This window comes from Camelus bactrianus, chromosome 16 (genome assembly GCF_048773025.1).
Source record: "Camelus bactrianus isolate YW-2024 breed Bactrian camel chromosome 16, ASM4877302v1, whole genome shotgun sequence".
Lineage (NCBI taxonomy): Eukaryota > Metazoa > Chordata > Mammalia > Artiodactyla > Camelidae > Camelus > Camelus bactrianus.
The window spans coordinates 48,880,772-48,908,584 of NC_133554.1; the positions used below are offsets into that span (position 1 = coordinate 48,880,772).

General features: G+C 33.0%; 1 protein-coding gene across 11 annotated transcripts in view; it reads left to right on the forward strand.

Annotated features, from left to right (window-relative positions):
• The window catches only part of CEP112 (centrosomal protein 112), a 381,720-nt gene that overhangs the window by 41,149 nt on the left and 312,758 nt on the right, over positions 1 to 27,813 (forward strand). For 9 of the 11 annotated variants that reach the window (XR_012499617.1, XR_012499618.1, XM_074343512.1 and 6 more), the window contains 5 exons: positions 653 to 743; positions 2,614 to 2,691; positions 11,120 to 11,167; positions 11,419 to 11,496; positions 24,927 to 25,013. Coding sequence is in view for 9 of the 11 variants with exons in the window: in XM_074343512.1 (XP_074199613.1) it covers positions 653 to 743; positions 2,614 to 2,691; positions 11,120 to 11,167; positions 11,419 to 11,496; positions 24,927 to 25,013 (382 nt within the window). In the remaining 2 variants the exon portion in view is untranslated. Of the gene's footprint in view, positions 1 to 652; positions 744 to 2,613; positions 2,692 to 11,119; positions 11,168 to 11,417; positions 11,497 to 17,128; positions 17,242 to 24,926; positions 25,014 to 27,813 lie in introns of those variants that run through there. The other 2 variants (XM_074343515.1, XM_074343518.1) reach the window with 2 other exon arrangements.

The following is a 27,813-nucleotide window of genomic DNA, read 5'->3' on the forward strand; positions in this document are numbered from 1 at the left end:
TACTGAGAATGATATTTTTGTACTATATTTTATATTGGAGAAGAATCTTTTTGTCCAAATTCATCTGAAAACCTAAACTGTTTTCCTATTTATGCTGTACTTATCACATTTTACCTGAATTAACTTGGCATATTTTTAAATTTAAGACTTTGATTTATCTGTGGTTTCTGACACAGTTTCAAATTAATTCATACTTTCAGCTCATGAAATTGTTAATTTATATGTTTATTTGTTATTTTATATATTTTAAGATTTCATGTTGATGTGAAACATGAATCCAGTAAAACTTGCTAACCTTTCAGAACAATTATCTTCTCTGAGAAGGAATGCTTCATTTTTTCTCCCCCTACACTTAGGAAAAAGGGGAATACTTGTGGTTTATTGCAGTCCCACTTAACAGTAGCATTTGTTTGTAAGCAAACATGTGGCATTTAGGTGACATTTTATTTATAGTTTAATATAATTGAAATAAAATGTGAGAAATACAAGTGGTTATTGTTTGTATTTCTTTTTTCTTTGCTATTGAAACATCATTGTTAATATAAACAATCATCTCATTTCCAAAAGAAAAAAAATTGGTAATCCTAGATTTGAATACCTCTGCGTCCTGTGAATTCCCCCGATTCTGACTGTGACTATTTTGGTCTCCTAGTAGGGAACAATGCATTGCAAAGCTCCAAACCGGATCACAGTCTATGAGTCCAACCTTCAGAGAAGACGGACAAATTACTCCAAAGAGTTGTGTAAGATCAGATTCTTTTGTTTTTTTGTTTGCTTCTTGTTTTAAAATAATCTCCACACATTTTTAGTTTCGTGTTGTCAAATTCCAACAGTTACTTACAAACAATGAATAAAGTCTGATGGTTTTGGTGAACATCCTGGTTTCAAAGAAAGTGATATATTTGGTATACTCCGCAGCATTCCTTCTGCTTTCCCAAAGATTCTGAGGCATCATGTTAGTCTGTCATTTTCCTGAACATTGAAGAATAACTTTGAAAAGCTTCATTTTTTTTTAGTTATTTTTTCCTCTTTACTCAATCTTTGTATAAAAATGGTTAGACATACAGCAGTCATAAACTTAAGAAACTGGGATTAGTTTGCAGTGAAGTAGGGAACACTGCCTTTCTGATGAAGGTGAACTGTTTATATTGTGAAATATGAATACTTTTCTTGCATTAATTGCTTAACACAGTTTTGGTTTGAACATGGAGCTAATGAGCTTTCCAGTTAGCTTTGTAAAGAAGACTTTGCCTGCTTACTGTAGTCTTTTTTGCATAACTCTGGCTTGTCTTGGGTTACGAGGAGATCATATGTGATACATGACTGTTTTAGCACATATTGCTCTGAATATAACTCCTTGCATTTTCTCAGGTATGGAGAGTTCAAGTTTGGAACTTTCAAAAATATTTTAGTGTTAAGAGTAGCACATTTAAAATATTTGTGGATTTATTATCAATCATTGTACTTTACTCAAAATAAACAAGGGAGGTACATTTTTAAAGACATCCTCATTCACACACACACAAAAACATACAAAAAGCAAGGGATCAACAGTAGAACAGTAATGAATTTTAATATAGTATATATAATAAACCCAACATTTTGTTCAATAGAAATTTGGCAACTCACTAAAATATGAAGAACATTTTAGTGTATTTTTATCACTTCAGATAATTTAAATGACCATAGGTAAATAGATTTGTTTATTAGTAATGAAGTTTCCTAGAAGCATGAAGATGTTATACCAACAAATTAAATTTAAATTTAAATAACAAAAATTTTTAGCAGTACTGTAAAATGTACGTTATTATTTTATACAGCATTACCTTACTAAGTTTTTAGAGTTCTCAGGTCATTGTCCATTTCTGGGCACAGATCTTTGGCTCTTCTCAGTTAATCATAATTTTAATCTGGTTTGATAATGTGCAATGTAATAAATTATATGGAAGGGAAAAAACATGGAATTTTAATTTTTTTTAAAGTAAAGAATTACCATAACTGTGTTTTTATGAGGCGAATCCAAAACTTATTTCTCTTTATGTTCAGTGGATGAATGAGAATTAATTTAAGAACAAAGAGCTTCTTGGACATCAACACAAACTTCCCTGTTAACTAATTTTAACGAGAGTAAATAATTCATCTTTTCAAGTGTTCCTCTATCCCCCTTTAAAGCTACTGTGGTATACCACAATTAAAACTTTGTAAGAGAACTTAAAGAGAAGAGTTTGGATTATTTTTTAAAATATTCTTTTGATGTTGTGTTTTTTTTTTTTTTTTGAATCTAGTTACTGTGTGAATATATTGTAAAGGCATCTCATAGCCCTAAGCGGCTATAATAAACAGTCATTACTTAGAACTGAGAACTAGCTCAGTTGTAACATAATCCTTTCCTCTGAGGGCAGTATAGCATTACTGAAAAAACACACAAAACTCTCATTACTCTGAATGACATATATTGTCCTGTTTTCTCCCTCCCTCCCCCTCTTCTGTTCCCTTCCTGTTCCTTCCTTCCTTCTTTTCCTCCCTTCTTTCTCTCCTTCCTTTCCTCTTTTATTTCTTCCCTCCTTCCTTCTTCCCTCCATCCTGTCTTCCTTTTTCTCTTTTGTATTTCAGGAAGTTCATTCGAAAAAATCTGCTCTTTCTTTGGATGACAGCGACATCGAAGCTCGCCTTAATAGTTGGAATCTTGGGGTAAAAACATGTTTTATGTCTATTCATTGATGTGGCAGAATCGTATTGTATTTGGAAAACATCTGAACTAACTGAATTCTAAGCAGTGACTATTATTGGATGTTAGACATTTTGTACTGTGTTAGCACTGAGAAAGCCTTGGGGAACAGGAAAGAGAAATAGCATCCCAAAGAAGCATAAAATAGTCCCTGCCCTCAACAAGCTGCATTTTCTTGTTGGTGAAATAAGAGCTATACATACGAAACAGTTAAACCATACTTTAAGACCATATATGATCAAATACCAAAGTGAGTTATACAGGAAGTAGAATACTGAGGGGGAGGGCAGGGGAAAGGGTCAGAGAACAAGTCATCTGGGTTAAAAGAATTCTCAGGGAGACATCATGGCTGAGCCGCCACCATGGACAGCAGTTTTCAGGTACAGAGGCTGAGGGGCACAAGTGTGTTTGGATAGGTGGAGGGGAAGGGAGCTAGAATTCAAGGCAGAAGTTGGTGTGAAGAAAGATGTGCTGGTGTAAGTGAACTGTCTGGACTGGATCTTTGGGATTTATGTAGAGGATATGAGGACAGTGGTGTCAGGCTGGATTGTATCCGAGCTTTGAATGCTAAGTTGAGAAGTTTAGCTTTAAAATTTTAGGCAGTAGTGAGCCCTGGAGGTTAATTTTTTCCCCCTCTACGTTCTACCTTATGTATATGCTGTTTAAATGCTTTGAGGAAGTGAAAAGGGAGTTAATCAATTTTTAATGACACTTCATAATTATAAAAATAATTTACCCCTTGCAAAATTTGAAAAACGCAGAAAGTCAGAAGAATAAAACATGTTTTAAAATCTTAAACTGAGAGATACATTAACATTTTTTCACGTATCTCTTTCCCTTATTTTTTTCTGTATTTATAAAATTAAAATTTAAACAAAACTGGGGTCATATTATAAAAACCATTTTAAAATGTTCTGTTTTAAATTTGGTACAAGTTTATAATAGCTCTATTAACATGAATATTAATGGCAGCACTATTTTTTCTTTTGGGTGGATATTTCATAACTTATTTAAGCATTATGACATTTTTTTGACATTTAGGTTGCTCCCAGTTTCTTGCTAATATAAGTAATACTGCAATAAAATTCCTTGAAAGACTTTTTTTATGCATATTTGGTTGCTTTCTTAGGTTATGTTCAGTCTTGGTACATTGCCCTCCAGAAGGTGTATACCAGTTTATTTTCCATCCAGCAGTATATAGGACTGTCTCTTTCTTGGTTCTTCACTGGCAAGGGGTATTGTTATTTTAAAAAAAAAAACAAACAAAACCTAAAACCCTTCCTACTAATAACGGTCTTTAATGAAATCACTGCTTTAGGAATATCGACTAGGTGGTATTATGAAGGTTGTACTATAGGATGTGCTTAGAAATGAAGAAAGGGAACCAGACAGCTTTTAGGTATTTGTATTGGCCTCCACGTTGGTGTGATTTCTGTGACGATGGAAAGGGTGGAAAGGAAGAAGATTTCCAAGAGAATAAAGAATGCTTAGTGACTTAAAGAAGAAAAAAAAAAAAAAAAAAAAAAAGAATGCTTAGTGACTGACTGGTGGGCTGAACAGGAGGGCACCTTAAGATTTGGTCCTAGGAAATGGGAGTGTTGGCTCTCTGTCAGTTAACTGATTGTCGGATGGATGGATCCATTTTAGGGGTTTAAAAGTTTTATTTTAGACTGGTGGAGTTTAAAGAGATGGTAAGCCTCATTGGAAAGTTCAAGGTTTTCAGCTTCTTGAGTCTCAAGGGCTCATGAAGGAGTCATATTTTGTCGTCATAGTGCTGGAGGTGGTGTTCACCCAGAGTCTGAAACAGCTTTAGTCTTTAGAGACTTCAGGGTGAGGAGAGCTGGGTGGAGAGAACAGAGTGAGGAGGGCTGGCTCATGCAAATGGCCACAGTTAGAGGGAGGGAAATGGATAAGAATTTAAAGCAATGTGAATCTCTTTGTCACTTTAAGAATATGTTAATGAAAGAGAAGAGACAAATGGAATTGATAATGAGAGGGGATTAGTAAGTCAAAAGAAAAGCATTTCACATTTGAAGGGGTAGAGGAAGTTGCCATTGGAGGGAGGTCCTGTGTTACTAGTGTGGGAGAGAAGCAGACAAATTCTTTTTGCCAGAAAGCAATATCAAAATGAAAAATAAAATTCTGGGCTATCCTTTTAAACTTGCCTTTGCCCTTAGCCATTTGAAACTTCTGACGTACTTTTCTTAGCACATAGAGTACTGTTTACAATTATTTAACTGTTAAGAGATTAAATTTTTTATTCATATAATAAAATTAAAATAAAACATCTAAAATATTTTGAGGTAATGCCTTAAAACTAGGACTGCCTGAGGTTTTGTTTCACATTTTTATTGTTCAAAGAATGTACCAACAGTGTAAAATATAAAAGTCTTGCATTTTTACATATTTATAACATATATGCATTAATCAGGTTGAACTATAGTCTCTTGATCGCAGTAGAATAATTTAAATATCCAGTGTATTAGAAAGTTTAGATTTTGCTTTGATTTTAGTTTTGTATGAGAATGTGTGATGGACTTTTTTCTTTCTTCCTCTGAATGATCGGTTAATAGCTAGTTAATTTTTGAGCTTTATACTAAGGGTACATTTTTTTATTGCTGGCATGCTTGTCAACACCTTCATCCTGATGCATTAGATGTTCTAGATTTTGAATTTTCTATTTTTTTTTAATATTTTCCCCAAATATATTCTTTCTTTTCCCAGGTGTATGTTGATATTTCTTCTAGGAATACATAATTCAAGTAGAGATTTACTTCCTAAGCCTAGTAATTAAATTTTCTTTCTATATTTTTTAAATTACTCTTTAACCTTTCTAACCTTTAGCTCTTGAGAAGTTTTCTTGCTTTGTTAACATATTTTATATATATTTTATGCATGGGTATCTTTATATAAATTTTTATTCTTTTTTCTTTTTTCCTGAGGATGGGTGGGGGACCAAGAGGAGGAAGACTCTCCTGGGCCTTCCATCTGGGTCAGCAGCCATCCACTCATTTCCAGCCTGGGTCTCTGTGCAGACCCTCACACCCACCAGGAGCAAACAGTGAGGACTCTTTAGGTAGAATCCCTAAGGTCACATCTCTGGAAACAGAGCCCAAGAGCAGGATCTGGGCCTGCAGAATCTGTGCAGGGAGAACGTCTGGACAGGCAGTGGAGGGGATGGGACCTGGCAGAAGAAGGAGCCAGGCGAGGTCAGTGGGAGTGAGGCTCCCCTTGATCCTGTGAGGAGCTCCAGAGGGTGGACAACATCCCCACTTGGAGGTCAGCGCCCAGCAGGGAGAGGGTAAAGTTCCCTGTCGAGGGCTAAGAGCGCCTGTGAGCTGTTAGCAGCTGGGGATGCCCCAACTGTCCCACTCATTGTGGCTGTCCTCAGTGTGGCCGGTTGAGAACTGTTCTTATTGGTCACCCAGGCACAGCTGTGCCACTGGTGAACCAGCCACATGAGGAGGTCCAGTTGAGATGAGTTGTTCCAGTAGATGAGCCGCCCAGGTTGCCCACCTACAGAGTTGAGAGCTAAATAAAGTAGTCGTAGTTGGAAGCCATGAAGCTTTGGGGTGATTTGTTACACAGCTAAAAGCTAATCAATACAGTAGATGCTGCCAGTTTTCTAAAGGGATTGTGCCAATTTGCATTCTCATCAGCAGCTCGTACCAGTTCCTACTCCGATACTTTTTCTTCAGTACTTGGTATTGTCACTTAATTTTTTTTAGTTATAAAACTTCGCCATTCTTTTTTTTTTTTTTAATTAGCTATTCTTGAGAGTGTTTAGTGACATTGCATTGTGTGGTTTTTTTAAATATGTGTTTTCCTGATGACTGATAAAGTTAGATGCCTTTTAATATGTTTATTGACAGTTTGGCTAGCCTTTCAGAAGTGCTTACTTAAGACTTTGCCAATTTTCCTGTTGGGTTGTCTGCCTTTTTCTTACCAATATATAAGAACTTTGTATATATTCTCGGTGAGTCCTTTGGAATATAATATTATATATATTTTCTTCCATTTTGTTGCTCTCTTCCATTCACTGGTGACTTTGATGAACAGAAATTTTAATGCAGTTCATTTTCACATTTTTTCATCTTACGAAAAAATGCTTTTTGTGCCCTGTTTAAGGTCTTTGACCATTTTAAGTTCTTGATGATGTTCTATGTTATCTTCTAGCAGCTCTGTTGGTTCACTTTTTCTGTTTAGATCTATTTACCATTTGGAGGTGATTGTTGTGTATGTTGTAAGATAGGGAGTTAAGATTTGTTTTTGTCCCTTATAAATATTCAGGTGACACTCCCATTTATTGAAAAGACTATTCTTTTCCTGTTGCACTGCAGTGGTATTTGTCTCATGCATCAGATGACAGTACATGTATGTTTCCATTCTGTTCCTGTGACTTATTTGCTTTTTTTGAGCCGGTGGATGGTGTCTATATCTGTATTTTATTTGTGCTCCTTAAATGTTTGTTGAAATGTGAGTAAACCAATGAATGAACCTTATTTGTAGCATTTCTTCTGTGGAAAACATTTTTTCAAGTTCTAAAATATTGGCTTAAAAAAGTTGTTTTGGAGCATAATTGATTTGACACTGAGGACTGAATTTATTTTATGCTATAGTAAGAGTTTTGGCATTTCTTCTGATGGATGCTATGACTTAGAAACACTTATTTTAGTTGTTTTGCTAGTAGTATATTGCTCAATAATGTCCTTTCCTCTAAGACAGCTAAGATATTGGATAAAATGTCTTTCTATTTTTCTGGAGCCTTAGAACATCTCTATCTGATCAACATTAGTTAATCCATAAGGAGGTCAGTTTGACCAAATCCTGATTAATTTGAAGAAACAAACTGATAGAACCCTTTGTAAACAAACAATTCTACTAAAAAAACTAAACAAAATAAAATGTCAAAAGCCAGTTTTCATTAGAGAGCATTCGGATATCTGTATTCAGGTCTAGTTTAAATTATTATTTATTTTATTATTGTGATTCTATTTGTTTCTTAAACAAGAAATGCCCTGTCATGTGATTTATTCTTGTTATTGGAACTTAATTATTTTTGGCTTTGCTTTTTGTATAATATTTTGTTAGACTTTAATGTTTCTCATAAGTTCTTTTTATCCTCCATTTTGGACATTTCCTTATTGTGGTATTCTTTCTTGAGGTATTATGAGAGAACAAGAAGTCTTCTAAAAGAGCATGAAAAAAGTAAATGTTAAGACTGTTTACAGATTGCTTCAAGTCCATGTTACTTGTGGATTACAAAGTGGGAACATTTAACTTCAAAGCACATCTGGCTGCTGTTATAAAATCAGAAAATAGTTTGCTTATTTCCCTCAAATAGACTCAAGAACATAACTCTACTATGAATAATTCTCATTACATATTAAAAGTGGTTAAGAGACAAATTCAGTCTATTGTAAATGAATACCAACAATTGAAGATTTATACTTGTTTACAGTGTTCATTGTTGCTTTTAAATAATTAAAATAGACTTTTGTTTTGGTCAACTTGAGAAGGGAAATTTATGATAACAGAATGAGTACTAAACTTCTGTATTTAATGGCTTTTAAAGATGAAGAGGATGAAATAGGAGTTACTTCTGCATAGTTGAAAGGCTACATTGTAATTAGCTAAACCAATATTTTGTACCCTGCTTATGAATGTAGAGCTGGGTAAAAATAAGTCACAGATGGTTTTCTTGGCTTTTGGTTTTAAATTTTAAGCTTAATTAGAGCTTGAGCGTCTTTGAGAATTCTCTCTTTCCCTCATCCTTTATTTTTCCCCTTATATTTAATTCTGCTTCATGAATTAGGGTTTTATATATTTGCAGATTTGTGTGTGTCTTTGAAGGCCTTACTTTGTATGCTGGTTTTCTCCATTCCAAAAATAGAGGATGGTTACTTACTTTTCATATATATACCTTCAGACAATAAATATTTATTGAGTGTGCTTTGCTGCCTGCTGGAAATTTTCTGCCTCTATTTTTCAAGAAGCTGTGTATATATAGTACAGTGTTATTTACTAAAGAATATGCCTCTTTCTCTACCATGATATTTAAGTAGATTTTATTATTATCTTTACTTAGTAAATGTTTCCCAAAGTAATTGTACTAATTCATACAACCCAACAGTGTTACTCCACATCTGGAACACTTTTACTGTCAAGTTTTTAATGTATGCCAATCTGGTGGCTGTAAAATACCATCTCTTTGTAGTATTACTTTACATTTTTCATATTTCTAAACAGATTGAACATATTTTCATATGTTTTTGTCATTCACATTTCCTCATCTGTTAAATGTGGCTCAAGTTTTTTCCTATTTTTTTCCTGATGGATTGTTGTTCTTTCTTTCATGGATTTTAAAAGACCTTCTTTACACATATTGTAGACTAATTATATGTGCAAACATCTTCCAGTTAATGGCTTGCCTTTTCAGTTTATTTATAGTATCTTTTTTAGAGATAAGTTCTTATTTAAAGTGGTCAAAGTTATTGATTGATTTTTTGTTTGTGTCTTGTTTACAGAAATATTCTCAACTCCGAAGCCATAAAATCATTCTTCTTAATTGTCTTCTGAAAGTTTTATAATCCTGCAATTAATTAGAAGTGTTTAATACATTGAGAATTTATTATATATGGTGTGAGGAAGGGATCTACTCTTATTTTCTCTCTCTCATTGAACACATCCTTATTTGCTCAATAATTTGCAGTACTATGTCTTTCATGAATCATATTCTCATATATATTTCAGTTCCTGTTACTTTCTAGTCAGTTCCTTTGACTTATTTTCATTACTATAGTTTTATTATGTCTTTGTAAGACAACTCATGTTGATTTTTTTCTTTAGGCATGTCTTGTATAGTCTTGTCCCTTTGTTTATTTAGATACATTTTATAATGAGCTTATCACATTTTCCAAAAATTATATTGAGATTTTGGTTTGAATAAATTTAGGAACTAGATCAAGTTAAGGGGAATAGACATTTTTATAGTGTGGAGGCTATCAAAAACATGATTTCACTCTTTTTATTTCAGTCTTAATGTCTTTCAGAAAAGCTTAATTATTTATTCCATGAAGGGTTTATGTATAATTTTACAGATTTACTTTTAGGAATTATACATTGTTTTATGATTATAAATGATGTCTTTGTAAAATAATCTTTTTTTATAGGTGATTTTTGCTAATTTACAGAAATGCAGTTGACTTTTACAGATTGATTTGGCCTCTGGTAGCTTTGCCAAACTCTTATTTGGTCAGCCTCTATTTAACATCTTTCTATTTTTTGGTCTTTATTTGTTGTGTTCTTTATGAACTCCCTTAAATTTTTAAGAGTTATGCTTGAATACATATTGTTCTCATGGTGGTGGAACATAAATATCATCAAATATTGACCTGCAGGTGAGTGGCCTGCCTTAAGTGGGTTGTACAAAAACCCTGATGAATCAGGGTGCTGCAGACAAGGGAGTCAAAAGGAGGACTTTATTACCATTTTCTTCAATTTCATGGACTTTTTAAAAAAAGTGATTCCTTCTGCTGACAGGTTTTGGTTTTAATTTTCTATTTTTATAGTAAGTTTTTATAGATATCAGATCCTTTTTTCTGTTCATGGTTATTTATATTTGATTTTTTTTTTAACAAATAATAGCCAGTGATGATATGAGAGCGGTGACTTGGGTAGTTTATTTCTTAGTTCAGGAAGGCTCTCTTCTCCTGCTCCACTGAACTTCAGTTTCTTTAGTAAATGGTGCCTTTGTGGCTGTTGTTTTGACTTGTCTTCTTCTGATTCATTGGTTCTGTGTTGTTTCTGTAGGGCCCTTTTTTTCAGCTCCTTTTTTCTTTTTTCTTCATTGTGGACAATCTTCCTTCCCAGGAGCCTCCATCTTCCACAGAAGTGGTTTCTTCCTAAGATTGTCTTCTCTGGTTCTTCATACTTTCCATGACCTTCTGGTTGTATTCTGGTTGCTATTATGGAGGTAAATTTAAGGATTCACACACCAAGTCTGCCTGGGAGTGTAGTGATTGAGACATAAGAGATGATAGGTGCATGATTTCAAGGGTTGGAGGGGTAGACAAAAGTACAGAGGCACCAGAAGACTTGCCATGTTTTGGTAACCTAAGCCATTCAGCATTCTGGGAGGAGAAAACATGAGGTGAGGAGAAGTGGAGATGAGGCCAGGTAGTTAGGCTGTTAGAGGTTCACGAAGGTTTAAAAAAAACTTCTCTGCAAAGAAGTTCCTGTTTTGTATTTTACTTGTTAGTGGGCCACTAAAAATATATTATGCATTACTCTAAGAAACATACTAAATATTAATAAATATAGAAAACATTTTCATATAGCAGTTTACTAAAAACTCAAATGTTAATGTCTATTTTATTTTTAAATTTTCAGATAGAAAATCCTCGGTACCTGAGGCAGAAGCCTATCCCTGTTACTCTGGTAGGTGAAAATTGCATTTAACTTTTCCTATGGTCAGATATTTTAAAATAATATAATCATTAAGTTATTCACAAAAAATAATGCATTATGAAGCATAGTATTCTTATTAATTCTATTATATGGAAGTGAATAAATTACATTTTTTTCTTCAGTGTTGGTATTCTTTTGGCATTAACTTCAGGCAATTTAGAATTTACTTTTGGATAAGCAAGGCCTGAAAAAGGATTGAATAATTCTTACTCTTTCAACAGATGACTCCCAAATTCAGCCTGAGAAAATCCAGCAGTCTACACGATGATCATTTACTCTCTCGAATGCATGAGAAAGAGGTAGGATTGAGATATTTCTGATGTATCTAATTTATTAACACGATTTTTATATTTTGTATGTTTTCAGGTTCTATTTAGAATAATGATGCATGGTAAGAAGAGGTTGTTGTTGGTACAAATATAAAATAATGATACAGGTTACATTTTAAAAAGCCTTTTTGAGAGTAATGCTTATATTCAGATGCACCTTCTCTGAAGCTGCTGTTTTGAATTTCTTTCCTTTTAAAAATTGTCATTGATTATTTTTGTAACTCATTATAAGTCATTACCAATCAATTTTTTTCTTTTCCTTTTATTTTGTACTAATTCTTACTTTTGAGGCTGCTTATGATAGAATAATTAAAGTAATTGAAAGGACCTGGCGTCTTTTTGAGGTTTTTTTTGGTCTTTCATTAAATAATGTCCTTATTCTCTTTGATGACATCTTGGGTCAGGGGTACACATACCAAGGCTCCCCACATACATGTTGAAAGACGAAACACTTAAAACTATCATGTATTGCATCAGGGATTCATTTTAAAATGTGTGTGGCTTTATTTTTTTCTACATCCTTGTATTTTGTTTTTCTTTTTGGCATACTGTAAAAATATTTGTGGCATCATTGAGAAGTTTGCATGTAAACATCGACTTACTCCGTATCTTAAAATATATCCAGTGTATATTTTGGCTAAAAAGACCTTTGCACAGTTACACAGTCATTTCAGACTATTTTTGACAAAATTTTTTGATCATGCTTTTTCTCCATCTTAAAATATTTTAAAGTATATGCTGATGGGGAGAGTATAGCTCAGTGGTATAGACTGTGTTTAGCATGCACGAGGTCCTGGATTCAATACCCAGTACCTTCATTAAAAAAAAAACCTAGTTCCCTCCCCTCAAAAAATAAAAATAAATTTTAAAAAAGTATATGTTGAGTTGCCCCATTAAGAGAACCATCTTAGTTTCAGCTTCCTTTTAAAGTAGTATTTGTGATTATAAAATAATTTATGGATTTTTATTAAAGAAATTTTAGAAAATATGGACATATGTAAAGAAGGAAATAAAATCACCTATAAAACCAACACCTAGAAATAAAGACACTGGTAAAATATCATTGTATTGCCTTTCAGTCTTTTCTTTATGTATCCTATAAACATTATTCTTCCTTAGAAAATTGAGATATCATATATAATGTTTTAAATATCTTGAGTATTTTTATGCTATTAAATATTGTTCCTAAGGATCTATTTTTAATGGCTGTATTACAGTTCATATTATAGAAGTATCCTCAGTTAGTTTAATTTATCCCTATTGTCGAGTATTGAGGTTGCCTATAGTTTTCATGAATATAAATAATTCTGGGAAGAATATCCTTATATCTCTCTCTATTATACATGCATTTCTAAATATTTCTATGGGGTAATGAATTATATATTACATGATAAAATTGAAAAGATGGATTTTTTATAATTTTATTACCATAAGCAATTTAACCTCTAAAATGGAAGTTAATACTTGGAAGTCACATGAAAATTGTATGTGATTATAAGGTACAAGTAAAGAATGTATTATGTGTGAAAATGAGAATGAATATAAAAAGGCAAAAGTAATTAGGAGCCATTGAAGGCAAAGGAAAGTAGCAGTTTAGATTGCTTTTATCAATACAAAGATACTAATTATATTTTTAATACAGAACATGTAATTTTTAAAAAAGTTTTTTTCAATTTCAGGACAAAATTTTTTACTGTTTTAATTTTTTTTTTTTACTGTTTTAATTTCTGACATAGAAAAATACCAATCATTAAAAGAAAGATATTCAGAGTTTAGTCCAGGAAAAAACATTGATTTTCCTGAATTACATGTATGTTCTCTATGCTATACATAATATAACTGTTAGAGATCATGATATTTCCCCTATTCTGATCACTAGAAAGATCAGAGATTCCAAAAAAACATCTTCAGCAACTGTAATAGTTTATGACATGTGTTTTTGTGCGCTGTCCTGAATCTTTGTCCTTAGTGGTCTCTTAGTGTTTTATAATCTTCCCAGTTTTTTATTTATCTGCTTTAATTTTACTGTATTTGTGAATATTTGTGTAAGTGTCTCACATTCTTTCTAGAATGGTATGTGAGTAGATGAATAAATTAAAAATCCATTTAAAAAATAATTTAAAAAAGAAAATACCAATCAAACTTCTTTAATATTTTTGTCTGTTTTCCAGAGATAGTTTTTTAACTTTCCCTAAGTTTCCCTAACTTTCTGTTTTCCAGAGATAGTTTTTTTAAGTTTCCCATAGATACATCATGATATGTATAGCTATCCTTTAGAAGGGTAATCTTATGTCTCCTTACTTAAGTCACTTTTGTTAAACAATTATTTGTGGAAATGAGGATAATTGCTTTTCTGTTTTGAAATTCTGCAGACTCTTACACGTTCACGAAAGGCAACTCTGATGTGTTTTGTGCATGTTCTCATCTAAAAGCACTTTTGTTGTTGTTGGGTGGAGTTTTAAAAATAATAAATAGCATTGTTTCAAGTGAGTTAAGTGTTTTTTTTTGAAACGAAATATTAAATATTAGATTAAATATTTCATCGTCATTTTCTCAACACCTACTCTTTATTTTTCAAGGTAATCATTGCTAAAAATTTAATGTGTATTCTCTTTAAAAGTGTCTAGGACTATCTCATTTTTAAAATACAAATACGAACCTAGGTCATACTCTATATGCTGTTTCATTTTGCTTTTTTAACTTAAGTATATATTCTGATGATTTTTTTTATATCAGAGATATGGCTTCATCCTTTTTAGTAGTTGCATTGTATTTTATTTTACTGATGGACTGCATTTTATTAATATAGATTTCTATTGAGGGATATATGTTATCTGGAGTATTTTGCTACAACAGACAATATTTAAGAATATCCCTTTGTATATTTTTGTGTATTGCATGTTTATTCTCATGTGATAAATTCTGTAGAGTGGAATTGCTCAGTCACAGGGTTGCACTTTAAATTTTTGATTGACGTCGATAGATTGCCCTTAAAATAAGGTTATGTCTGCCTAGGACCGCAGGCCTGGAAGAGAATGGGGAGTGATGGCTACTGTGTATGAGAGTTCTGATTTTGGAGTGATGGAAAGGCCGTAAAAGTAGATTGTGGTGATGGTCGTGTAATTCTCTGAAATATTAAAAGACATTGAATTGTATACTTTAAGTGGGTGAATATTACAGCATGTGAATTATATGTATCTTAATAAACTATTTGAAAAAGGTTAGGTCTGTTTATACTTGCACCATTGGATTTGAGAATGTGTTCCCATTTCATCATCAACACTGAATTATAAACATTTTTGATTATCTATGAGATGAAAAATAGTATCTTATTGTTTTGATATTTACATTGCTTTTATTATAAGTGAGAATGAACATACTTTTTGTCTGTTTATTGCCTTTTTAATTTCACTTTTGTGAGCTATCTTTTCTTATATTTCCATATTTTTGTTAAATTGTTTGTCTTCATTGTGATTCCTAAGAACAATTTATATGTAAAGAAATTCAGGTTTTTGTCATATATCTTGCAAGTATTTTTCTCTGTATGTCTTTTGATTTATTTCTGTTTTTTTTTTTAAATGTATACATGTTTTCTTTTCCAATAGTTGAATCTATCAATCTTTTGTCTATGGCTTGTGTTCTTTGTATCATGTGGAAAAACTTTCTTTTTCCAAGATTATGAAAAAAATTAACTCGTATTTTTGTCTTTTTTAATCTTATTTTTATATTTAAGTCTCAGATCCATTATAGAGGGTTTTGCTATGAGTAGTGATGATGATCTAGGTTAGTCAATTCTTTAATGTTATAAAATCAAAATTTAGATGGTTGAAATGCTTAAGTTACAGAATGCAGCTAGTGAGGAGAGAATTGAGAGAGATGAAATTCTGTACAGATTATCTGTGCCATGAAACATTTAATAAAAGTTTTAATTCTGTTGTTGACGCTTTGGAGTCCTAAAATATTTAATTAGCCTTTATAAATCAAACTTTATAAATCAAACAAAATGAACACAGCTTTCATTTTAAGTTTATGATTGTGTGAAAAATACCTTAGATGTTAAGTGAGTAATATTCACAATAGTATTTTATTAGAATTGAAGAACTGTAGTAGTTTTCTTTTGGTGGCTAAAAATACACCTATAAAATATTTTAAGATGAAAAAATGTTTTTCAATTTATTGGAACATTATGGGAAAACATGTTCAGTGACGGTGTTCCTTTTGTTTTAACCTTAACCTCATTCACAAGCATACTTGGACTTGTTTGCCTTTGTAATTGCTAACATGTTTCCTCTGATATCCACATCATAGACCTGTGTGACAGTGAATCTCATCAAGCAGTGGGGTTTTGTTTTTTTTGTGTGTATTTTTAAAAAAAGATTTCTGACATAGATTAAGATATTTGGTAAACCATTGTCACTGAAAATGAGAGAAGAGACAATGCAACAAGGGGAGATCAATTTTCAGAGCAGCCATCAGTGTTCAGAGAACAGATGGTAGAAATTGCTCTTTTTGTGAAATAAAATAGAAAATTTCCTTTGAACTTCACCTCCACCCATATTGAATGTTCCCACCCATCGCCTAGAAGGGGATACTGCTTCTTTCTTACGTAATGCTAATTAGGCATTTTTTTCTTTTGCAAATCTACTAGTTAAATGTAGAATTTAAGTACATCCAAGAGGACAAACTGCACAGTCACTGACATAATAAATGAGAGCGTTGATATTTTGAAACATTTCTTATAAATACAGCATTCCAATACACGCAGTCTCACCAAATAAATAATGATACAGAGGAGTATCACTGTAAATCACATGCAGGCAGGGATTAGATCATTGCCAGTGTCCCAGCAGCCTGCTGTCTGACCCTTCCCAGTCATGCTCTCTTCCATCTCCCCTAGCAGTAACCACTCTCCTGACTTTTCTGATAATTTCCCTCCGTTATTTTTGAAGTTGACTTCACCACCAGTGCCTGCATTCTTACAAATGCAATTATTATTTTTTTATTAGATTTTGAACTTCATTTAAATGGACCTAAACTTTGCATTTGTTTTTTGTGTCTTGCTTCTTTTGCTCAATGGTATGTTGGTGACATTTGTCCTTGTTCTGCCATATACTGTAGTTAGGTTCATTTACATTGCTTTCTTTTAAGTGAATCTGCCACAATTTCTTGCCGTTTTGTCAATGAACCTGTTCTGATTTTTGGCTTTTACAAACAGTAATCCTTCGAACAATCTAGTACGTGTTTCCTGACACATGTGCAAGAGTTTCTCTAGGACAGTGGTTCTCAAAGTGTGGGCCATGAACCCTGTGGTCCCCAAGACCCTTTCATGAGGTCTGTGAGGTCAAAATCATTTTTGTAATAATGTTTAAATGTTACCATTATTATTATTATTTACTGTATTGACATTTGCATTGACGTTGCAAACATGATGCTGGGTAACGCTATATCCCAGCCCACATCAAGACAGTGACACCAAATTGTACTGGTTGTCATATTCCTCACTGCCGCATGCTCACAGGGGAAACATGACCAGTTTTACTTAAGAATTTTCTCAATGAAGCAAGCAGAAAATTATTAATTTTATTAAATCTTGTACTTCAAGTGTGCATCTTTTAGATGTCTGAGTGATGAAATGGAACTTTGTATAAAGGACGGATGGGACATATCAAAGTCCAGTGGCTGCCCAGAGGAAAAACATTTGTGTGCTTTTTCCAGGTATGAATTGCAGTAGCTGCTGTTTTTGTGGAATATCATTTTTACTTGAAAGAATGACTAATGGACAAAATGTGGTTTATTCAAGACTTGGATATTTGGCAGATGTTTTCTCAAAAATGAACAAAATGAGCCTGTCACTTCAACCAAAACAACTGACAGTATTTGTTGCTAATGATAAAATTTGACCTTTTAATACAAATTAGAATTTTGGCATACTTGTATCAGTCACTGTGAGCTTGAGAGCTTTCCAATACTAAGACTTTTGCAATGAGATCGGTAGTGATATCAACCAATGTGAAGTTTTGCCATTATGTAATGAAATTTTCAATATTTGGAAATCTCTATAACTCACCGAACTGATATTTTCCAAATGAGTAATGAATGATGTTATAAAGTCACGCATGGCTAAAAGATCCATTCCCAAATTCAAGAAAGGCCAACAGAACTTACTGTGATAGTAGTAAAAGTTTCAGATTCCACAGTGCAATTAACTTAAAAACCTAGCATTTATGAGTGTTCGTTTACTTAAAAAGAATTATCTACACTTATTCAAAAAGGGTATTAATATGCTCCTTCACTTTACAACTATGTATTCATGTAAAGAAACATTTAAGGAAGAACTAGTTCCAACATTAGATAAATTCTTTGAGATAATAGAGGTGGAGGGACTACTTCTCCACTCACTTCATGAGGCAGACTCAGACACTAAAACCAAAAAGAACATTACAAAAAAATTAAATCCCAGTAAAAATAAAAAGGTAAGAACAAAGTTTATTATCAATACATTGAGAAAAGACTTTTATTTAATAAATGATGCTGGTACAATCTCTCATTTACCTGGAAGAAAATAAAATTGGTCCTTTCCTCTAAAAACAAAAATAAACAAAAACAAATTCTGGATGTACCTAAACTTTAACCTATAACTGCCCAAACAAAAAGTTTCAAAACAACAAAAATCTTGGCATTGGGAGATCTTCCTAACACAAAAACCTTTCCAAACCTGGAATATATAAAAGGGATAATAGAAAATTTTCACTCAAGTGAAATAAGGACCTTGTAAGTAGAAGCAAGATCAATAGAAAAACAATCGTTTTGAGGAAAATATTTGGGACAGACTGTAGGTTAATGTATACAGCACCAGGAGGTCTTCTGATTGACAGACAAACATGGATCAAAATTGTGAAAAGGCATTTCATAGAAGACCAGATTCATATGGCCCAAAAACATGTGAAAGAGACTGACACAGTAGTTTTCAGGGAAATGCAAATTAGAATAGTAATGAGATATCTACTCTACTGGCGAAAATGTGAATTTACCTTTAACAGAGGGCAAAATCTATTACGATATATCAACAATCATTGGCTTTTCTTTTGAGAATCCACCCTGAGAAACTAAAGGTCCAGTGTGTCAGATGTATATATAAGAATGTTTTTGCATTGTTGTTTGAAATAGAAAAACACTGAAAATAAAGTGAACATGCATTAAGGGGAATAGTTGAATACATTTTTGTTTTTCTCCTCATTAAGGAATAGTTCGTAGCAATTTAAAAGAATGAATAGAAACTATAGCAAGTGTTTTTAGAGAGATTTCCATGAGATATTGTTCAGAGGGAAAAGCAAGATGTGGAAAACATAATTTTGTGTGTGAAACATTCATAATAAAAATTATATATTGCTAAGCGTATAGTAGTTTAAAGAAGAGAATTTATTGGGCTCTCATAGAACAGTCTAGGGTATATGGGGAGTGCTCTGCTCTGTGATGTCATCAGGGACCCAGGCTGGTGGGGAAGGGCTACCATCCTTAGCATACAGCTTCAGTCTCTGGAGCTGAGGTATTGATTGCTCACAAATACCTTGTCTTTTAAGCACTTTCCTTATGAAAGAAAGAGGCTGGAGAGAAAGCCACTTAAAAAAAAAATGTCTCATCAAAGTTGCCTGCATCATTTCTGTCTCATCATCCCCCTTGACCATGCTTATCTGTGAAGCAGCCATCTGCCCTGCCCCAGTTTGGCGCTGTTAGTGGAGCCCCGAAGGAAGAAGAGGAAAATAAGTATCTGGGGACGCTAGAAGTCTCTGCCCCAAACCCCATACTGGTGTGTGCATTTTGCTTGTGTGTATTTGTATATGGTTCTGTGAGCGTGGCGGAAGATACGAAAATACACTGAGTTGTTAATGTCCATTTTCCATAGTCCATGCAGATGTTGATGTAGGAAGATATAGTGAGGAGAGGGAGAGATTCAGATAAAAAAGGAGACGAACACCAAGGGATACAGAAGAGCTAAACAAAATAAAGAAAAACTCAGTATGTAATATGATTATGTCCATGTTTTGTGTAAATTATGTTCGTGTATGATATATGAACAAAACTAAAAATTAGAAAAAAGAAAATACCAGCATGTACTATGCATGTTTAAATATCACTTTTTCCCTTAATGTGATGAGTTCTGATGAAATTAGAAGTTACCATTTAGGAGAGTTCCGTACATCTCTAAGCACCAGTGATAAGATAACAAGAGAGGTAGACACATTATTTGTGCTATGTTTATAAATAAGCACAATGAATAACAATTGACATTATGAAATATTACAAATTAATAATTTGAGAGTAGAATACACTGGAGATATTAATCAGGAAGAATCTAAAGTACTGACATGATAATTTCCTCTGACTAGTAACTGATAGAATTCTCTAAAAAGATTGTAACAATTAGGTATCTGAGTAAGTAGAGTGATGATTATTTCATGAATCACTTCTGTAATTTGCTGTGATGATTGTTGAGATGTAGAAAGAATATATGACTAAGAAAACACATCATTCGGTTGTGTTGCTGATAATACTTTAGAAATTGCTGAGAAGTAGAGATGGTTGACTTCAGTAATATTTTTGACCTTTTATGCTTTACAATTTAATTGCTACGTAGGTACAGGAAATAAAGGCAGACGCAAATATTTCAGTAACATTACGATGGCTACATTTTATACATCACTGAAAACTTGTAGAGTTTGTAGACTTATTCTCTGCATCAAAATAAGTCCTGTTTTTTTCTGTACATTTTATTCCTTTGACATGATTTAGGTAGTTGGTCAACATTAAAGCTTTGAAATAACATTAAAAGTTTTTCCTTGGCATTTTAAGATGTTTAGATGATGTTTATCTAAATAACTTTAATACATTATTTTCCTTACAAACTCATTAAAGTAAAATGCTATTTTGTTTTGTTATTCTGCTACTTTGAGTTCAAATGTTAAACACAATTTGCATATAGAAAACTGGCTAGTAAAAAGTAGGATTTTGAATAAGAAACCTGCTCTTCTGTAAGAGGGAATGTTGAATACCTGAGTGAATAGATTGGTAAGTGTTCCTTTAAAAAAAAAACCCTTAATCCAAAATTTGTGAAGAGTCAGCTGAGCAAAATGACTTTGCTAATTAGTTATACTGTAAGTAGGATATTTTTAAACCCAAGGAAATAGTTTTACCCTAAGTAAATGAACATGTTTCATCAGCTTTATTCATTTGGTAGCAATGTCCAACCTCAGAGCTATTCCTTGAAGTACATACTTCACAGAAAATGGGGCCCAGTGAGCTTTGTAAATAAAGTTTCCTAAGCTCATTTTAAATAGAGATTTCAGAAATTGTCTTAAAAATAGCTTGTGGGAAAGCTCTCTTGAAAGTGAAGCTGTCCAATTTTAGTTCCTTTGCTTTAGCAGTAGGTTATCCACAGAATGTCTTTCCTACACTCTACTTACCCTGTGGAGTTGTCACCATCTCTTGATGGCTTTTACTTCTTTTTCTAGAAGTGTGTGGTTTAGTCCTGGAATGCTTCTAGTAATTGTCTGAGTGGACCTTCTGGTCATATTGCCTAGGGACTTGGTTGAATGGGGTGAGGTTATCCTCTTCCATTTATCCCAACTGATTCTCACCATAAAATATTTTTGATGGGGGCAAATGGCCTAGAGGGGTATTTCAGTTCCAAACCAAATCTCACTGATGTTAGAAAATTGGTATCAAGATAGGAACAAATCTAATGAGGGCATTTGGCGGTGGAACAGGAGAGCACGCCCTTTTCTTGCAGACTGCTTTAAGAGGGGCTTCTCTGCTCATCCTCTTTCATGGCTCACTCTGCCTTAGCCCGACATCGAAGATTCTGTAATTTAGGCTCACTTATTCGTTGTGTTTGCCGTCTTGGTTCAGTGGGGCTGCGGGTTCTACTTGAATCTCAGCTGTTGTGTCCAGGCAGAGCACCTGAGTGACACTGGGACTCAGCTTAGGAGGATGACAGTATTTATTGTGCTGCCTGAGAATAGTTGTTGTGTGGAGTCTGAGTTACTTGAAGATCAAATAAGTTGGCAGTGTTAAATTCAGTCTTTCAATTTCAGTCTTTTGTGTTAAACTAGACTAAGCAAGGCTATTTTCTGTCTTTCCTGTGGGGATGTATGTAAGATGCACACATATGTATAGCCATCCACATTTATATTTATATCTATGTCTTGTATTCTGTATTGTCTTTATTTACTGTGCTAGTAAGATTGTTTCTATATTGTAATCCTGCTGATCGATCATGACTCATGCCCTAGAGTATGCGGCAGAAATACAGAGTTATTCTGTGGTGTCAAGGTAAAGGGAAGAGATACTTTTTTAATTAAAAAAACTTTTTTAAGGTTGTCAATAGAGAAACTTTCTTTTTAATACTACCCTTGTAATAACTTGGTGTTCACTATCTTAACCAAGTTATTAAACCTTACATTGGCAATATTGAGACAAACCAACCTCCTAATAAAGATGGAATGAAAAAGGACACGTCACTGTAGTGTCATTCTTGCCAAAACCCAGTAAGTCTAATCATGAGGAAACACCAGATAAATCTGAACTGAGGGACATTCAATAACTGGCTGTATTCTCTAAAAATGTCAAGATCAAGAAACACAAAGAAAGGCTTTTCCTGATTAATGGAGATAAGTTGATGACAGTTATGACAGTTAATGGTAGTGTATGACCCTGGATTGGATCCTGGATTGGGAAAAAATGTAGCTATAAGTGACATTGTGATAACTGATAAAACTTGCCTATAGACTGTGCATCAGATATTATTGTGTTAATATTACATTTCTCAATTTTGATAACTGCTGTGGTTATAAAATACAGTTTGTTTTAAGGAAATATACACTGAGCTTTTCAGGATGATGCCTCTAACTTTCTTCCAAATTGTTCAGAAAATAACTTGTGTGTGTATATATACATATATATATGTCGTTAAAGCTATAAAATGGTAAAGCGCATGAGGCAAAATGTATACAATTGGTGAATCTGGGTAAAGGGTATATGGGAGCTCCTTGTGCTATTATTGCAACTTTTCTTCAAGTTTAATATTATACCAAAGTAAAAAGTTGTATCAGAAAAACAGACTTTAGAAAGCTGTCTTTGGTTGCAAGAACAGAGGTTCATGAAGCTACCTAAAATAAACAGGAATACAGAAATTGTTTCAAATTCTAGTAGCTTAGTCTCATGGAGACTATTGAAATTGCTTACTTCGTATTTCAGGTGTTGTGTGGTTTCTAGTCTTTGCTGTTTTGTGTATTTGCTTTGCTTTCTTCTGTGTCCTGGATTTATCTGCTTTTTCTGGGTTGCTAGAACCTTTGCCTAGTAAATGGATGGCTACCTCTCTCTGTACCACTCATAACATTTATTATTTTTTTCTTCAAGTTTTATTGAGATATAATTGACATACAGTACTGTATAAGTTTAAGTTACACTGCATAATGATTTGACATACATACATCATGAAATGATTATCCAGTAAGTTTAGTGAACATCTGTCATCTCATACAGATACAGAATTAAAGAAACAAACAATTTTTTTCTTTATGTGAGAACTCTTAGGATTTACTCTACTAAAAGCTTTCATATACAGTGTACAGCAGTGTTAACTATATTTATCATGTTGTACAGAACATCCCCTAGTACTTATTTATCTTGTAACTGGAACTTTGTACCTTTTTGACTGCCTTCATTCAATTCCCCCTCCTCCTACTCCCCAACTCTGATAACCACAAATCTGATCTCTTTTTCTATGAGTTTGTTTGTTTTTGAGGAATAATTGACCTTCAGCACTGTGTTACTTCCTTGTATACCACATAGTGATTTGATTTATATACATTTTAAAGTGATCACCATGTTAAGTCTACTTACCATCTGTCAGCATACAAAAATATTATATAATTACTGAGTATATTCCCCATACTGTACATTTCATACCCTTGACTCATTTATTTGTAACTGGAAGTTTGTACCTCTTAATTTCCCTCACGTATCTCTCTTCCCCCGACCCCCTTCCCTGTTTGTTCTCTTAATCTGTCTCTGTTTCTGCTTTGTTATGTTTTTTCACTTGTTTTTTTAGAATCCACATATAAGTTAAATCATACAGTATTTGTCTTTTTCTGTCTGACTTATTTCACTTAGCATAATACCCTCTAGGTCCATCCATGTTGTTGCACATAGCATGAATCTGTGTTATGTTTTTGTTTGTAAAATTTTATGATTTCATTTTGATATGTTGATTTGATTATGCACAGTTATCTTTAGTTCATGTTCATTATTTATTTGAAACAGTAATTGAAAAATATGAAGTATTTTTCAAAAATTTTCAAGAAGTTGTTTTGACAGCACATTTCTCATATTTTAAAAGCAAAATTTTCTGAAGGTTGTAGACTAATATTTTTTGCATACCTACTTTGTACCAAGCATTGTACAGAGAGTATGGTTACTTAAATGATGTCATTGAATGTGATTGTCATAACTCATTGAGGTAAGATAATTATTCTTAATTAGAAAAGGAAATAGAATCTCAAAATGGTGACTTGCCCAAAGTCACAATAGTGGGATGAGAATGAGAGTTAGAAATGAGTTCTGTCAGAGTCCAGTGTACATAGTCTTTTAAATAGCAAGGAGTCAGGTGGTCAAATACTTTCACATTTAAGATGATCAATTTTATATTGTTATTCTTAAAATCTGTTACTGCTATTCTTTTAATCCTAAGGTGCACTCATTATTATCAACAAGCATTGGTGACATTTTTGCTGACTTTGCTTAGAACACTGGGTGTTAGTTTGAGGAGGGTAGGAAATGTTAATGAATACTAGAAGGGAGATAAAGTCACTGCCTTGAGGTAGTCAGAGTCTGTGAATCCAGGAGAGAGAACTGGAAAATCTGTGCATTATCAGTAATGTGCCATATGTATGGACATTCATTCTCAAGTTGTATTTAAGTGTATAGGTTAATAAGAGTATTTTAAATGAGCATGTAGATATGAGGAAAGAAAAAAGTAAAAAATTGAATAGAGGCTTAAGTGAAAAACATAAACAAAGGCTAAAATACCAAGTAAATTTGGCAAAATATCACCTTAAATGACTTTTTTGGGAGTCAGTGGGCTGGGATCACTGATGAGTCTGTATTCAGTAGTTTAACTGCTACCTGTCAAGTGAAATTTATTTGAAAGACTTTTAATTGGCTTGAGAATAATCAAAGAATGTAACCAACATTTTGTTATATGTAGTGCGATTGCTAGACTAGTAGCTGTAGGGTAAAAGTGGAAAATGATACTCTCTTTTATATAAGGAGTTGCTTTAATTGTGTGTTTTTGCCAAAGGGAAAAGTAAATTAATAACACCTTTAAAATATTTTCCTTGAAGTTGGACATGAAAACAAAAATGTTGGAGGCTAAATGTCATGAAGAGAAACTTAAATTGCAACAGAAACATGATGCTGATGTTCAAAAGGTAGAGTATATACCACTTACCATTTTATTAGTAGTGAATATTTGAAATATTCTAGGTCTTGTGATCATCCATCCATCCATCCACTTACTTATGTACTTACGATAGTGTGTGTTATAAATCGAATTGGCTAAGTTATTATCCTAGTAAAAGTTGATCTTTAACTTCATTTGCTAAACAAATGTACAAATGTATAGTTTAATTACCTTTTAGTTCTCTATCAATTGTTTGAAGGCTGGTCTTATGGTTCTTTATCTACATTCTATCATTACCTTTCATAAAGGCCGAAATAAGTCATCAACTGTAAATACTAGAGTTCGTTTTGGTCTAATATGCTTTCAGTTTTCTGGCAATTAGAATTTCCTTTTTATTTTAAAAATAAACTCTTTGATATAGTTCTCTTTGGTAGAGACTGCATGCATTGTAATGCTAGTACTGACAATGTAGGCTTTTATTTTCAGTAGCACATTGAGTTTTATGCCTTCCAGTATTTTAATTTGTATTTTTGAATAAAATTGATTTTTCTTCTTAATGGGCAAAGCAGAAGTCATCAGTTTATATTTATTGTACATTGAATCTGAATTGATACTATATTTTAGTATGATTTTTAAAATTCAGTGATGTATTTCAGTACATAATAGAAGAAATTTTAATTCATGACAGTTGGTCCAAATAGAAACTTCTCATTGATTGTTTCAAAACTCAACCTATGCTTAATTTCGAAAATAATACAAACAGCTCAATATCAAAAAATTAAACAGTCCAGTCAAAAAAAGAGCAGAAGACCTAAATAGTCATTTCTCCAAAGAAGACATACAGAAGGCCAACAGACACATGAAAAGATACTCAGCATTGTTAAAATTAGAGAAATGCAAATAAAAACTACAGCGAGGTATCACCTCATACAGGTCAGAATGGCCATCATGAAAATGTCTACAAATAGTAAGTGGTGGCGAGGATGTAGAGAAAAAAGAACCCTCTTACACTATTAGTGGGAATGTAAATTGGTGCAGTCACTATGGAGAACAGTATGGAGGTTCCTTAAAAAACTAAAAATAGATTTACCACATGATCCAGTAATCCCACTCCTGGGCATATATCCGGAAAAGATGAAAACTCTAATTCAAAAGATGAAAACTCTAGTATGTGCACCAGTGTTCATAGCAGCACTATTTGCAGTAACCAAGACGTGGAAGCAACCTAAATGTCCACTGACAGATAAAGAAGATATGGTATATATATGTATGTACACACACACACACACACACACACACACACACACACACACACACTGGAATATTACTTAACCATAGAAAAGAATGAAATATTGCCATTTGCAGCAACGTGGATAGACCTAAAGACGATCATACTAAGTGAAATAAGTCAGACAAAGACAAGTATTATATGATATCACTTTTATGTGGAATCTAAAAAATAGTAAAAATGAGCTTATTTACAAAACAGAAACAGACTTATACACACTAGAAAACAAACTTATGGTTACCAAAGGAGAAAGTGGGGAAGGGATACATTGGGATTTTGGGATTAACAAATACATAGTACCATATATAAATTTGATAAACAACAAGGATTTACTGTACAGCACAAGGAACTATATTCAATATCTTGTAATAACCTGTAGTGGTAAAGAATTATATAATATATAATGTATATAACTGAATCACTTTGCTGTATACCTAAAGCTAACATAATATTGTAAATTAATTATGCTTCAAGCGAAAAAAAGCTAAGCCGATGGTTCTGCTTCACAAAACTAGGTGACAGAGTTGGAGTCAGGAAATTGAGGCCGTAGCGCTAGGCATCCAAGCTTTCTTAAAAGCTGAAAATACGTTAGTATTTAGTCAGGTGTGTATTTGGCTTACCTTCTCTCAAAGCAACAAGAAGGAAACCACTGATTGAAAATTAGAAAAAGAAAAAATATTGTATCCATTTCCTTCTCCTTCCCTCTTTTGCATTCAGATTTTAAAGGCAAATATTCCCTTCTGCTCTTACTAGAATTTTACCTTTGTTGGAGAAAAATGGTTCTCTATCATAAATGTTGGAGATTCAGTAATATAATTTCAGTTAAGCATAATGTATGTCCATATGAAATAGAATCTCTTGATGTATAAAATACTGATGTAGAAGATAAATAAATATAAAAATATATTTGGAAAAATCATGGTAATAGAGTTTGAAATAGACTTCTTGGTATGTCCGTTACAAAGATCTGTGCTAAGAAAAACATTTAATAATAAAATCCTTTCCAGGAATTTCTCTTTAAAATAAATACTGCGTGAAAAAAGAAAGCAATGCAACTAGTTTGAAATGCCAGGTAAAATATAAATAAAATCCTTGACCTTATGCCAGACTTGGAAAGTATATTCATCAGTTTGTTGCATGTATGGCATTTTCTAAGGATTAGGAATTGGGATGGAATAAAATTGAGAGTGCTTTATCTATTTGCATACATTCTTTTCCTTTTTTGCTTCTTTATGGATGTTAGGGTCAAAATACCTCCTTTTCTTATTTACCAATCATTCTTAGAGGTGGGACCATAACAATGAAAGGTAAAGTATAATGCTGGTAATAAAAGCACTAAGAAAAGTTGATTAGACATTGGTAAATAACCTTTTTTTAAAAACTGAATTTGGGTGTGTAGGAAATATACTTCAACCATAAAAAAATTGAGGCTCCTGCCTCAATTTGGTTTTCTTTTTTCTCCTGGGTTAGCACATTTATTTTCCTGCTTGCTAACTTTCCTACATTTTGGTTATTTCTCTAGTTTTGGTTTTATTTTTTT